The 13,755-nt window shown below is 46.9% G+C and overlaps 1 protein-coding gene across 3 annotated transcripts in view; it reads right to left on the bottom strand.

Annotated features, from left to right (window-relative positions):
• The window catches only part of CNOT3 (CCR4-NOT transcription complex subunit 3), a 29,887-nt gene extending 17,695 nt beyond the window's left edge, over positions 1-12,192 (bottom strand). Inside the window, exons 1-6 of one of the 3 annotated variants that reach the window (XM_060256351.1) lie at positions 12,071-12,192; positions 3,994-4,040; positions 2,652-2,726; positions 2,133-2,200; positions 1,807-1,881; positions 1,372-1,461 (exon numbers count right to left, since the gene is read on the bottom strand). In XM_060256351.1, coding sequence (XP_060112334.1) covers positions 1,372-1,461; positions 1,807-1,881; positions 2,133-2,200; positions 2,652-2,676 — 258 coding nt within the window. In that variant the 5' untranslated portion in view covers positions 2,677-2,726; positions 3,994-4,040; positions 12,071-12,192. Of the gene's footprint in view, positions 1-1,371; positions 1,462-1,806; positions 1,882-2,132; positions 2,201-2,651; positions 2,727-3,388; positions 3,412-3,993; positions 4,041-12,070 lie in introns of those variants that run through there. The other 2 variants (XM_060256354.1, XM_060256352.1) reach the window with 2 other exon arrangements.
• Positions 12,193-13,755: the final 1,563 nt, after the last annotated feature.

Raw genomic sequence — 13,755 nt, 5'->3', positions numbered from 1 at the left:
GTACAAAATGAGCACAGCTAGGAAGACTGTAGCCTAGCTCAGTCCTGGCTCCTTACTGTGCTACTTCCCTTCTGGCAGGGAAATCAACATAGGAAATCTTGTAGCTCTTTCAGAACTAAGTTGTCTTTCTGGAGAGAAATCTTGCATGGGGGAAAACATTTAAGAATGGTATTCCCCCATCCCAATTTACCACCTCTGGACTTTATCATCTAATTCCACTGCCAGACACACACACAAAACACTGCCCCCCCCTCCCAACTTCATAGCCTTCTGGGAATCTTCCTGCCAATCCTACCTCCCCAGTCATCTGCTGGAATTCACAAGGATTCTTTTCTACCCAGGAATCCTGGCTTTCAGCCCTACTCTTCTAACTACATGGGCAACTTCCACAACAGCTCTTTTTTATCTTGACACCTCTGCAAACAAATGCACACCAAGCTAGTGATTGTACTTCATGAAATACCACCATCCTGGAAAGAGCCATTTGATTCCATTATTCAGATGCAAACCCCTGAGCATAAGAAATGCTACTCAGAACAGCTTTGCATATTACATTTTAACATGGAGGGCCCATAAAAATTCTTGTGTCTACCCAAAATGCTATTTGCCAAGACACGGTGGTTGTAGAAGCCGCACAAACATGCACGCTAGTAAATGTACATGTTGCATTTAATGCCCAAAGCAGCACCCCCAATCTGAATGACCTCAGCGACACACTGACACTTGGCAGTAAGTACTACAGATGCACAGTATTGGTCAGTGACCACCCAGATAAAGGTGAAGAGGAAGGCACACCACTTGGCCTCTCTAGCCCTGCACTAGAAAGTATGGATGGGCCCCACGCATCTGCATTGTGCCAGGCAGAGTATGACTTCACACAAGCATGAGAAAGACAAAACCAACATGCTCTAGATAAAAGCAGCTATTGACCATACTCTTTCACCCAAGGGCTTAGTTCCCACAGGTGCCCTCTCCCAAACTCTAGGCACCCCTCTACTGCCCCTCTCCTTACTCTCTATCCCATGCTGCCTCACGCAGAAGACCTGCACCGAGATGACTCGGGGCTCCCAACAGAACCTCCGTTCAGCAGCTCACCCAGCCTAGATCTGGACTGTGATGGCTAACAGGCAGTGTGACCTCACAAAGGCAAGCCAGCTAGCCAATAGCAGCCATGTGGGGGAGGAACTAAGCAAAACTAAACCCACACGTTATCAGGCACGAAGAACCAAATCCAGCTGACTGGAAGGCCAAGGAGGCAGCAAGACCCAGGGAAAAATGGCAGACCAAGTGTTAAGCACATCTCCAAGGGACAACATAAGTTCAGGGCAAAACTCTGGAATCAAGGAAACAGCAGACTTTTTCTCCTCTTACCGTCTCAATGAGTTTCCGGTTTTCTATTAGCTGCCTTTTGTCCTTAATCTCATTGGATGCAACCCACGTCTTGATCTGGTCCCTCAATCTCTGCAGAAGAAGGTAAGTTGAACGGGGGTGGGGAGATTCAAAAGAGACTCCCCCCCCCCCCCCGACATAGCCACGCACAGATTTCAGCAGTGGAGAATAATGGTTAGAGTAAAAAACCAAGGAAAGAATGAATTACTAGTCACCTGCCCCAAACCAGCAGCGGGAACAAAGGAGATTTGGTCCGTAATAACCCCACTGCTTTAACCAGCCTAAGAGAACAGCTCTGTCAGCTCTCCTGGAGCTCTAGTTCTCAAGATGTCTTCCTCCCCAACAAAGCAAGGCACCTAATTCCATTCTCCAAGAGTCGGGTAGCAAAGAATCTCGAAAGCAGCAGCAGACGCTTACCTGGAGTTTTTTAATCTCCTTTTTCAGATCGGCTTCATATTTCTCCTTCTGGTTAGCGTTAGCTGCATTGTGGAGCTACAACATAATGAGAGAAAAAGGACATGATAAAAGTTCAGAGACCAGATGCCACGGGAGGAGCAAAGATCACATCACAGCAATAAGCAGGGAGGGAAAACCACAGCAATGAAAGTTTTTTAAAAGGCAAAAGAGGAACCAAAACTTCCCCTGGGCCAGCCAAAAGAAAATCACAATTGGATGAGACACATTGATTAGGGAGTCCAGCGTAGAGCAGGAAAGGACTAAAGGAGAGAGCCCACTATTCTCACCTTTTGCCAGATGTCTTCAAACTGCTCCACTCCTTCGGACACCTTTTTCAAACACCGATCAATCTCACCTGGGAGTGGGAAGAGAGGAGGGCTGCTCAGAGCAATCACAGCAACGATCTGCCATCCCCAGCTCATTAAGCTCAGCTCCTGCCTGTCCTCCTCCCCCCTCCCATTAAAGTTGAGAATCTGGAAGTACTAGATCTCTTCTTTTTCTCTCTCCCCCCCTCCTTGACTATTCAGTCCACTAAAATACACACCCAACATCTGAGAATCCAAAGCTCCTCCCACTCCCTCCCTCCATTTCACACAGATTTCACTTTCTACTGTTCCAAAGCAGCTTCTAGAACAGGTACGCGACCTGGTTTCTCTGCTGTTCAGGTCCCCTGCTTCTGTCCCCCTTTAGCCAGCAAGACCCAGAAGGGCCTGCCTCTCTAGGACAACAGCCCCGCCCTCTTAACCAGAGAGCCCAAGCGCCCAGCTGAGGCAGAAGTGGTGAAAGGATCCCGGAGACTCTCTTACCTTGTAGCTTCCTCTTGTCTGCCATGTTTCCTTCACTATAGAGGGGCTCTCTTCATACTTTATAGAGCGTTGATTCTTTCAAGGAGAGCAAGCAAGAGATACAGGTTAGGAAGTGAGGTCAGGTGAAAAGGCGCCCCCCAGTGGGAGGGAAGCAAGGAACACAGGGGTGAGGCAGCAGGAGGGGCATTTCAAAAAACCAAACGTGCAGAGTGAGGCTTGCTGCCATGAGCAACTGTGAGCAAGACTTCCTCTACCTCCACACTGGTGTGCCGGAAGCAACATCCCTGGTGGAATTCTGCCTGTTGCACACATGATGATAACACTGGCCGTCTGTTCATGTACAGGAAGAGGTGGCATCCAGAAGGACTGGGGATGGGGATGCTTTGAGTAGGTACTCCAGCCTACCGCAATTTCTATCCCACAAAACCAGCCCCCGAGCTCCAATGGCTGAGCGGGGATTTGAATCCAGGACTCCTTGGCCCAGCATTCTAACTGCCACAATACACGGGGTCTCAGCCACACAGAAGCTAGGACAGTCACAATTTAAAGATGGCAGCGTTTGTTTCTGGCAGGACTCCACTCAACTGTGCAACAGGCAGAAGTTCAGCAGGTAAAGGTAACCCTTTATTGTATATGCCAGGATAGGCAATTCCAGCAGCTATATTTGAGTTAAAAAGTGGTTATCCTAGCTTGGGGTGGCTTTAGTGGAGGGGTTATGCCCACTCACCTGCCATCACCTCTAGGATCCCTTTGAGGCAGTAAACTTGTTACAGGGCACTTAAGTCGTGTTCTATGGCACCATCCCTTGCCCCAGGCCTTGCAAGTGGGGGAGGGCCTCTACTTTAATACCAAAAAGGAGGAGGAAAACTGATTTGTTGACTCTGCCCAATCAGCGCTTCCCTTCCCAATGACTCAGGGAGTGGGCTCAACTGGGGCTGGTGCCCCTAAGCAATGGCTCCCCGGCTCCTTCTCTGGTGGCTGAGCAAGCCTGAACTCCCATTTAAATTTGGCCTGCCTGTTGCTGTGATTAGTTTGCATGGGCCAAACTGGGACCGTTCACAACTCAAAACAGCTTGGGGGTAAGTCTTGGTGGGTGTATTTTGCTGATTCATTGGGGGTGTGGAGTAAAAACTAGTTGCCAAAGTTGAAACGCAAAGAGTCTTCCTTGCACCTTCATTGGGAAGCCTCTCCCAGGTGTATTTGCAACCTGGATAGGGAGGAGGGAAGCTTCAGGGTGGGGAAAGGGGTGTCTGTCTTTCCAGACTCTGTTATTTAGCTGTGTTGCTTTAAGCGGCGGAGCCCAGAGCCTTCCAAAGAAAGCAATGTAAGGCCTGCAACTTACCTAGTGGCCCCTGGGTGCTTGCTCTCTGCTTCTCTCCAGCCAGGTTCCTGTGCAGGTGAGGAAAACACATGACTAGCAAGAGGAAGAGCCTCACCTTCCTTCTCCCCCACCCAGCAGCCAGTCATAGCAGAAGGCATGCTAGGCACCCAGAGAACCAGCTGTGGAAGTACCCTGGTACCCAAAGCTGCAGCCCAGAGCAACTGATGCTGAAGAGCGGGTATCAAGGTAACATAACCTCTGGCTTCCCAATGTGACTGCTGGTCTGGCCACATCTCCCCCTTTAACAGTCTCATCTTAAGCAGAAATCCAACAGGTAAAGCTTTCTTCATTGTTACATTCATATCAAGAGCCTGTCTCAATTACTTGTTTTCTTGTCTGCAGCTGTTAAAGGTACAGGAGTTTTTCTATTTAAAAAAAGGTGGCAGCCTGACCAATCTCTAGCCTTTGCCCATTAACTTTTGGGAGATGATTTTTTTAAAAAATCATATCCAGGTGAGCATGCTTGCAAACTGGATGGAAAAAAAGTTTTTTTGATCAGGCTGGGGAGACACCACAAACTATTTACACTGCTATTCCCGGGAAGATGAGCCAGCGTAAATGTCTACTAGCTCAGCCTAGTGGCCCAGAGTTCTGCAATCTTCTCGGCTCTCCCCCCAGCTTCTGTTCCCTTCTTTGAAAACTCAGAAGTCTTGTGGATTTGAGCAGAAATAGAACTAAATTTTGGTGTGCATTTTTTTTTCCTACCAGGAAGCAATATGAGGCAGAAGATGGGACCGAGCTGTGAACATCTCAAGCTGCATTCTACTGCATGAAGATCACTGGCCGTCTAACCCGGCACTGTCGAGATCACCACCAACCCTGCTGTCTCAGAGAGACCTCATGAGAGAGGTAATGTTTGAGAGCTGGACCCTCTGCATAAATGACAAGAGCTGGAGCACTGAGTATCTGGCTCCTCCTCTTGAGGGACCCCCTATAAGTGTCATTAGAGCAGCAGGTGGTGTGTGTGATATAATTTAGGGATATTCCTCCAAGGTTTTTTTTTTTAAAAACAAAAATTTGCCTACTTTTGTAAAAACAGAAAATTATTTCCATGGGGAAAAGTTCTACTTCAGCCTGTTCTTTGCTTTGCTGGTTTTCTACCTTCAGGGAATGGGGGAGGGAGAGTTGTTTTATATAGACATACATTTAAAAATGCATTCCTTGTTCGTCTGATGCAGCCCAGTCCATTGTACTGCCTTGGGACTGAATTCTGCTGTCAGTGCAACCCAAATTGCTAGAACTCGCTTCTCTTCCCAAAGATTCCACCTCCTGCTGGGCCCCTGATCCTTTTCTACTTGCCTGTTTTGTGCCTTCCTTTGAGAGGCGGGCTGGGGGTGGGGTGGGGCTTGGTGGTCCAATGTATCTGTTCTCCATTGATAAGACCCTATGCAGCCATTTGTCCCTCCCAAGGTAGTCAGGGGTCCACACCTCCAAGCTGGCCCTCTTCAGTACAAATAACCCTCTCTTCAGAAAGGACCCCAAAGACGCCCTGACCCGGATAGCCCAAGCAAACCCGATCTTGTCAGATCTCAGAAGCTGAGCAGGGTCGACTCTGGCAAGTACTTGGATGGGAGACCTTCTTAGAATACCAGCAGTCAGGAGAACAGGGGCAGGCTTTATGCAGCCACTTTTCTGAATATCCTCCAGGCCTCTAGTAGGGGTCAGTCACTTGAGGTCACCATGACTTCTAGGTACACACACACACATACGAGAAAGAAAGGCCCAAAAAGGCAACTGTGGACCTGGATACAAACTCCTGATGCCCATTTTAACAAGCAAGAGACTTGGGCCTAGAGCTGCCTTTGAAACACACGCAGCCCGATCCAACGTCAGTTAGTCACAAGTAAATTCCACTAAGATCAAAGAGTTCCTCTCCAGTAAGCAGACAACTGTCTCGCCTGAAATCAGTGCTCACACCTTTTAAATATACCCTATTCATTCTCCATCTGCTATGGAGCAAAATTAAAACTCTGTTATTCTGCAGGAAGCTAGGGAGGAAGGTGGACAGGAAAAGAGCTGCCCAGAGAAAGAGAGCTAGACTTCAGTACTGTAAAAAACAAAACAAAAAACCCAGCTACAATGTCTTTAACAGGGACTTTTTGCCTGTAGACATGAAGCAGCTAAAAACAGTCCTGACTTCTGCACATCAAGTTCCTTGTTTTACAGCACAGGAGCAGGCCTGGCCCACTTTCTTCTGGTCCCGACCCAGGCTAGACTAAAGCATCATCAGGCACAACCCCCCCACTCCCAACTATCAACACCAACTCTTAGTGAGGCCTTTTCCTCATTGCTAAGCAAATGGGAACATGGATCGCTCCCCCAGTCTCTATGGCTTGGATAGCAGAATTCCTGAGCTTTTTGCAAGACAACTGTAAACGAACAGATCCCTTCCAAGGGCTTTGTTGTGAGTCTTTGGGTGAACTTATTTGGCAAGTTTTGATTCTCTGACTATAGCAGAACTACTGTTTTACCACCATCTGTTCAAAATACCAGCCTACTGATTTTCAAAATTTCTATTATCCAGAACCTCTTCTAGATCAGTTTGACACTTTGCTTGTTGCAAAGAATCCCAGAATATGTTTTTGAGCACCTAATAGGTTAATATGTAGTGTGGCTGGGCCTGGTAAGGCTCTGCTATTGTCCTGTTTTGTCAAGAACACCCAACACATTCCCACTTTTCTGAGATGCAAGTCTGCCACTTCTCTTTAAAGAAGTCTCTGGCATGCTTTTGGGAAGTCACAGGATAACTTGGTAGACACTGATAGGCTTCTCTGCAAACTGGGCCTGCCTTATACATGGCCAGGGAAGGAAGGAAAGGTCCCCTGTGCAAGCACCAGTCGTTTCCGACTCTGGGGTGACTTTGCTTTCACAGACTTTTTATGGGGTGGTTTGCCATTGCCTTCCCCAGTCATTTACACTTTCCCCTCAGCAAAGCTGGGTACTCATTTTACTGACCTCGGAAGGATGGAAAACCTGAGCCGGCTACCTGAAATCAGTTTCCACTGGGATCGAACTTAGGTCTGCAGTACTGCAGCTTTAACACTCTGTGCCACGGGGCTCTGTACATGGCCAGGGAGGGACTGATAAAAATCACCAACCACAAGGGCTGATTTAAATCTGGTCACTAACTTTCTGCTACTGGAAGAAGCCAGCATACTAAATGGTTGCTATAGCAATTAAAACATCTCCGTTTGCAACTACATTGTAGCTTCTACTACACAGGTGAGCAAGTTAGGCTTGGTCAATTATCTGAACTGTTGAGCCTTGGTGCAGATGTCCAAAACCAGAATCTTAAAAGAAGAAACAAGGGATTGGCCCAACAGTGGCTGGCATGAAATGTGCTCCATCAAAATGGGCCACAGGTTCAGTTATCAGAGGTCGGTGGTATAGGTTTGTACAGCATTTACAGTTTAACTTGTGGCTTGGATCGAGATTATGTTTCAGTTAGCAGAGCATGACTTCTTTTGCCTCCCCCCTCCCAATGCAGCCCAAAATGTCCCCACCCATGCTACTCCTCAAGGATGAGGGACCCCCGGGAACAGCATGGAGGGGTCAGAGGTTTGCAGCAAGAGGGGAGAAGCTGTGAAAACTGACTCCCATTCTGTCTGTGAGATCCAACCCCATGAATTAAAAATTGATTTTAAACGTATCATTTCTTTCTCCCCCCCACCCTTCTTCCAAGCCCAGCTCCTGGCATTTTGATGCAAAATTTCATCTTTTCCTTCATTGTTTTGGAAGAGAGAAAAGACTTAGTATGCGCAGCCTGAACGGCAGTGTGTCTTGGTAAATAGTGGAAAGAACACCTTGAGAAGTATGACTGTCTACAATCACAGAGAGGAATCCAGGCAGAGCAAGGGAAGAAACCTATTTTTGCACAGCATTCAACCACTGATTAAGGAGTGTGTGTGCAAGAATGGCTGGACCTGATCCAGCACAAAGAACTTTTTTTAAAAGAATGAATGGAAAAACCAAATACTCCAAGCAGAAGTCAAATCTTGGCTAAATTCTCAGGAAAAAAAGAACAAATCATGATGCCAAGAAGTTAGCACAAACCATTGCTCCTCAGGTCCAAATATTAAAACAAATAGTTGCTATGAAGAAGTAATAGATGTGAATGATAAGATTACCTTCCAAAACTTAGAACAAAGTTGGAGTCCAGCAGCACCTGCTAAAAACATTTTCAAGATTTTGCATACTAATTCGCTAATTCTATATATGTAGGACTGCTAATTCCATCCCATACTTTTGTCCAATGAAGTGCGCTTTCAGCACATGAAAGCTTAACATTCCCAAAATTTTGTTGGTCTGAAAGGTGCCAACAGACTCCAACTTTGTTCTATTGCTTCAGACCGACATGGCTGCCCACCTGGATTTGTCTTCCAAAACTTAGTTTGATTTTTAAAGTCTCTTCTCACATTGTTTCCACCCCTATATTTTGTGGCAATAAAAATTCTACAGGCTAACAATGCAATGTAACTAGAAACATTTTGTTTTGACTGTCCTGAGCCACGATTTCATAGGATGAGCCAAGTTTGGAGAGAGAATATTCTCTCTATTCCCGTTCTCTGGTTACCTAAAAACAGATCTAGAGGCTCCCAGCCACCAATCTTGCTGCAAAACGAATATCTGGAATTATTTGGGGGGTTTGCTAGAGGGGATGTCACCAGACTGCTAGGGGAAGAGAGGCATCTGTAGAGCAGACAATCCAATGCTTGTTTACCCAGAAGCATGTCCAGTTTCATTTGATGAGACTTGCTTCCAGTCCGGCACCCTTCAAGAACAGCCCCAGTGCCCTGTGGCTGCTGTGGGTTGTCTTGAAAACATGGCCCAGGAGTGGAGTTGTTTATGGTGGCTTCAATAACATTCTGCTGACAATTAACAGACTCACAATTATGAGATAATTTACAGCTCTAACCAGTCATCCCACAGCTCATCCACTTAATCCTTGCAAAGCAAACTACTGGTGATTCTTTTGCACAATTCTCCCTCATAGCACTCTGGAGTCCCCACAACATGGGATACACATGGAATGGGGACTTGCTATAGAGGAGCTGCAAGAAGTCTACCAGGAAACACAGTACTGATTTTAAGGTATCCAGCCGCAAGCTGCCATGTGCAAATTCTGACAATAATTTTTAATATTTTTTTTGTTTGTTCTTGCCATCAGGTTGCAGCAGACTTAAGACAACCCCATAGGGTTTTCAGGGCAAGAGACTAACAGAGGTGGTTTCCCATTGCCTGCCTCTGCATCACAACCCTGGTATTCCTTGAAGGTCTCCCATCCCAGTACTAACCAGAGCCAACCCTGCTTACTTTCTGAGATCTGATGAGATCAGGCTAGCCTGGCCTACTCAGGTTAGGGCTAAATAACAACAGGGATGAGGAAATCAACTCTTGCTCCTCTTCCCTGCCCCACATAGTGCTCTAAGCCCCGTGGTTCTATGTTAAAAAAGGACAAGAACAAAAACAGCACAGGAACGAATCTGTGAACCTGCAAAAGCCCAGGACAACATTCACATGCGTCATGACCCATTCTTGGATCAGGACCCACAGGCTGGGGTACTGCTGTTCTCTCCTATTTGCTGGGCCCTGGTTAGCCTGACACATTTCAGCGTGCGACCAGCCTACCAGCACTGGAGCCCCACTGTTGTGTGACCCTTTGGTGGGGACAACTTAGCTTGAGGCAACAGCCTGGCCAGACATCTTCTCTCAACTGCAGGTGACATCTGATAAATATCAAACAAATGATATCAAAAAGATTAAATTAAAAGAGTTCCTGCTCTCAATATTTGGGGGCAAGGACACTGACAGCAGCAAACCAAAAACACCTACAAAAATAGGAAAAGTGAGGTAAGCTATGGGGGACAGGATGCTTTTCTGTACAGAAAGGAACGGTCTTGCCTATATTAGCTTCTTTTATGTTTGGTTTCAGTGGGAGCTGCTATACATTGGCGATACACCAAGAAGCTGCACAGGCTTTAAAAATTGGGTTTTAAAAAAAATTCTATAGCTAAATAGGCCTCTAACACAATAGCACGGAAGGGAGGAATTTACATTTTTCATCTCAAATGATGGCATGGATACTGTCCCATAGGTTGGCCCCATGGCACATAAACAACGAGCTTCCACAATGCAGTCACAATAGCAATTGACCTGGTACTCATTATAGGAAAATCACGTTTCCTCAGCAACTGCACACTACAGTGTCAAGTGTTGAGGAAAAGCAATTTTGTGGCAGCAGTAGTGCTGCTCTGATGAAAAATATCTGGATTTTATACTTCAAAAACAAAAAGAAACAAGAAACAACAACATAAAAGGGAATGTGGTCACCACACCACCTAAGATTAACATATCTCTTGATTTTATCTTTTGGTAACGTTCTGCTTTCAAGTGTCATGTATTCTAGGGACTGCCTCATCATTAGAATATTGTAATATTGTCCCAGGAAACTTGGGAATTCAAACTGCATTTGAGTAGCTGCCTCAATGCAGGGTCACAGAGAATCTCTCTGTTGGCCTCTATACCCTTTCTGAAAAATGGCAATAACAGAATTTACAAAAGCTGCCTTCTACAGAGCCAGATTTCTTTTCATCCATCCATACCAGGCTATTCTAGCCTGCAACGACTCTCACAGAGGTCATCCATAGGCCCACTGCCTGAAATCCACTGAAGTGGTAGTGAGGGAACCTGGAACCAAAACGTGAAGCACTCTACTCTACAAGACTTAAACTTGCTGCAGAGTCCTGAACTGAGAGGCATCACACTGGGGCTGACCATGTCTACCATCACCTAGGCATTATTGATATGACCCACCTTGCAAGGCTGGCACTTTTATTTCAGATTCTCCTATTATCCTATGAGCCCCGGTTTTTACATCACACTCTGGAAAAGATGTTCAGGCACCGGCATTTTTAAGCAGCTGGATTACCATACTGCTGAGACTGTTCTGGCCCTGTTCTAACTGTACCGTGCTGCTGAGATGATTGAAATAAAGATCATACAGAATCCTGTCACTGTGTGTATTCGATGAAGACATTGGTAATGAGTACAAAATTCAGCATCCTGACAATCTCAGCTTTCAGTTCTGAGGTGGGGAAAAGAGCAAGTGTCTATCTGTTAGGACTGCAAATACCGGTTGTAAAATGTGTGTGTGGGGGCAATGTCTGCTGAAATTGCAAAAGCCCAGAAGATTTCTTGTAAACAGAGAAAGGGTGTCTACTGCCAGGTCTCTGTCCATAGCCCTGACTAGCAAAAGCAGAATCAAGAAGGGGAAATAAGCAGTAAGTGTGTTTTACTGTGTGTTATTTAGATAACTTGCAGAGAGAGCCACAGAGAGTCCTTCAGTACTACAGACTGGTGTCACCCTGAAGCAGCTTGTCGATCCTAGTTAAGAGAGGACGTCCCACTTGCAACAGTCTACTGGAAACCCTCTGGCACAGAGTTCCTATAGAACTCCCAGCATGCACCCACAACCAAGTCTTGCATGCCCCATAGGAAAGATGGTGGCTTTCACATGAGAAGTTCTTTGCAGACTGTTAACTTCCGTATAGTCGTTTAGCACAGAGGCTCGCAGGCCCCTGATAGCCCCTAAGCTATGAGATGAGAAAAGTACATGTCCACATTTCTTACAGAATCTCAGCATTGACAGCCCCCCCCCCTCCACTCGTGGCCCTATATAACGTCAAGGGTTCCCTTCTACCACTATCCTCCCCGCCCCCGGTTCCCGCCGTCCTCCGTATACATATGGTCCCACTCCCACCTCACCCTATAGATGCCGGTTCCTCCTATGGGGTCGCGTTCTCACGTCTCCTTTTATAGCTAGTTCACATAATTGCACCACGAAACATCCAGATCCTTATATAGCCTCTTTTGGCCTACAGATCCCCCCACTGGCGCCTATAGAAACCTCCTCCCCTACAGAGCCCCCACCCCACAGAACCCCTATAGACCCCCTTTGGCCACACTCCCTACGGAGTTCCCGCAGGTACGCCTAGGCCCCGCCCCTAGGGCTTTGCCCCGCCCCTTCTCGCTCTCTCACCGGCGGCTCCGGGTGTCCGGGTCTCTCTCTCTCTCTCTTTCCCTCTCTCTCTTTCCCTCTCCCCCCCTCTTTCGGGCTCCGCGGCATCCAAGATGGCGGCACCCTCCCCCCCTCTCGTTCCTATAGTCCCGCCTCTCCCCAGAAATTATGGGTTTAGCCACCCGCCGCTCAACACAACTTCGGTTACGATTGGATGCTGGTGAAGGGGGACGGAGGAGGGAAACAGGGGCGGGACGACGCTGCGCGGCCGCAGCTGTCACTTATAGGGATGGATAAGGCCTATTTGTCCAAGGGAGATGTCCGTCAAAGCCTCTCCGTGTATTGATTGGCTAAGTAGGTGCGGATGTATTCAGAAGAACCACGCCTCCAAGTCCGCGAAAAACAAGCTGATGGGGTGGGCTTTGTGACAAAGTGGATCAGCGAATGGACATTAGACGTGCCCATCAAACAATTCCCTTCGATAATTGGCTTTTTCGCTACGCAAGGCCTCCTGAGCAAGCCAAGTGTTACTGGATTTCACTTCCATCACTCAACCTAACGACTTTAATAATTGGTTGCTCCTTTGAAAAGGGCGTGGATACAGCTCCGGAAACGGCTGTGGCCTCCCCTTTGTAAGAAAGCGAGCGAGCTTTCACATGTTGCTTTCCCATTGGATTACCATATTGTCCCAAAAAAACCCCTTCTCTTTTATTGGCTGGGAGTCTTTGGGGCGGGGTAGTGGAGGAAGGGAAGGGGGCGGAGGAAACAGACGATAGCTTCTAAGGCATTTAATTGGCCCATGGAACTTGCTACTTACGTTGACAACAGCCAATGAAAAGGGAAGAAATGACCTGCCTCCAACAGCAGTACTCTCAATCCGGACTGCTGCTTGTCCCAATCAAGCCTTATTATTATAAACTTGTAATTTGCCACCATCAAAATAGTTCACATACATTTAACATGACCCGGCCTGTTGTGCAACAGTGTCCATAGCTGACAGGCTGGAACAACTTCCCTTTACTCAAGAAGAGTAACCCTCCAGCACCCCTAGAGAGCAGGTAGGTGATGTTTTCAGTTGTTTGTACAATAATACATTTCTCTTGCAAGAACTCTTCGCAGGTGACGAAAACGAAGGTAACTTGACCCACACATAACACACACAGATTTCCTAACCTGTCCACATTTGAGCAAAGAAATAAAGAATCTTCCCATTGCTTATTGTTGGGACCAGTTGTCCCTTTCCCAACCTAGTAGGCCATAGATGAGGATGCAGACAAAAGACCAGAGATAAAGTTACAAAGACTTGCTGACTTATGGTGCAATACATTTCACAGGCAGTAAACACCACCCAAGAGCCACCTAAGTGGCAAAATGAACCATCTTCCCCTGCCTCCATGCCCCTGGCCTGTCCCACTGCACCACCCTTTGGAAAATCTACACCTCTAAGCATGATGGCCAATCTTCTCAAAGACTGGGCTCTAAGGGACTGCTGTCATAGCCTCAGGACAGCCGAACACTTTGTATTGATTGGTGGTTTAGGAAGAGACACAGAAGGAAACATGACCAAAACACCCAGGAACTAATTATAGAACTATACTATAGCAGCAGCACATAACAGCTGCACAAAGCCATTGTATATCTATTTCTAGATATACTGGTCGGCTGGCTAGAAATCAAAACTCCCCCTCCCTCCCATTTTAATTTCT

Source organism: Heteronotia binoei, chromosome 15 (assembly GCF_032191835.1).
Source record: "Heteronotia binoei isolate CCM8104 ecotype False Entrance Well chromosome 15, APGP_CSIRO_Hbin_v1, whole genome shotgun sequence".
Taxonomy (NCBI): Eukaryota; Metazoa; Chordata; class Lepidosauria; order Squamata; family Gekkonidae; genus Heteronotia; species Heteronotia binoei.
Note: the sequence above shows the minus strand (reverse complement) of the source record. Positions and strands in the feature narration are given on the sequence as shown.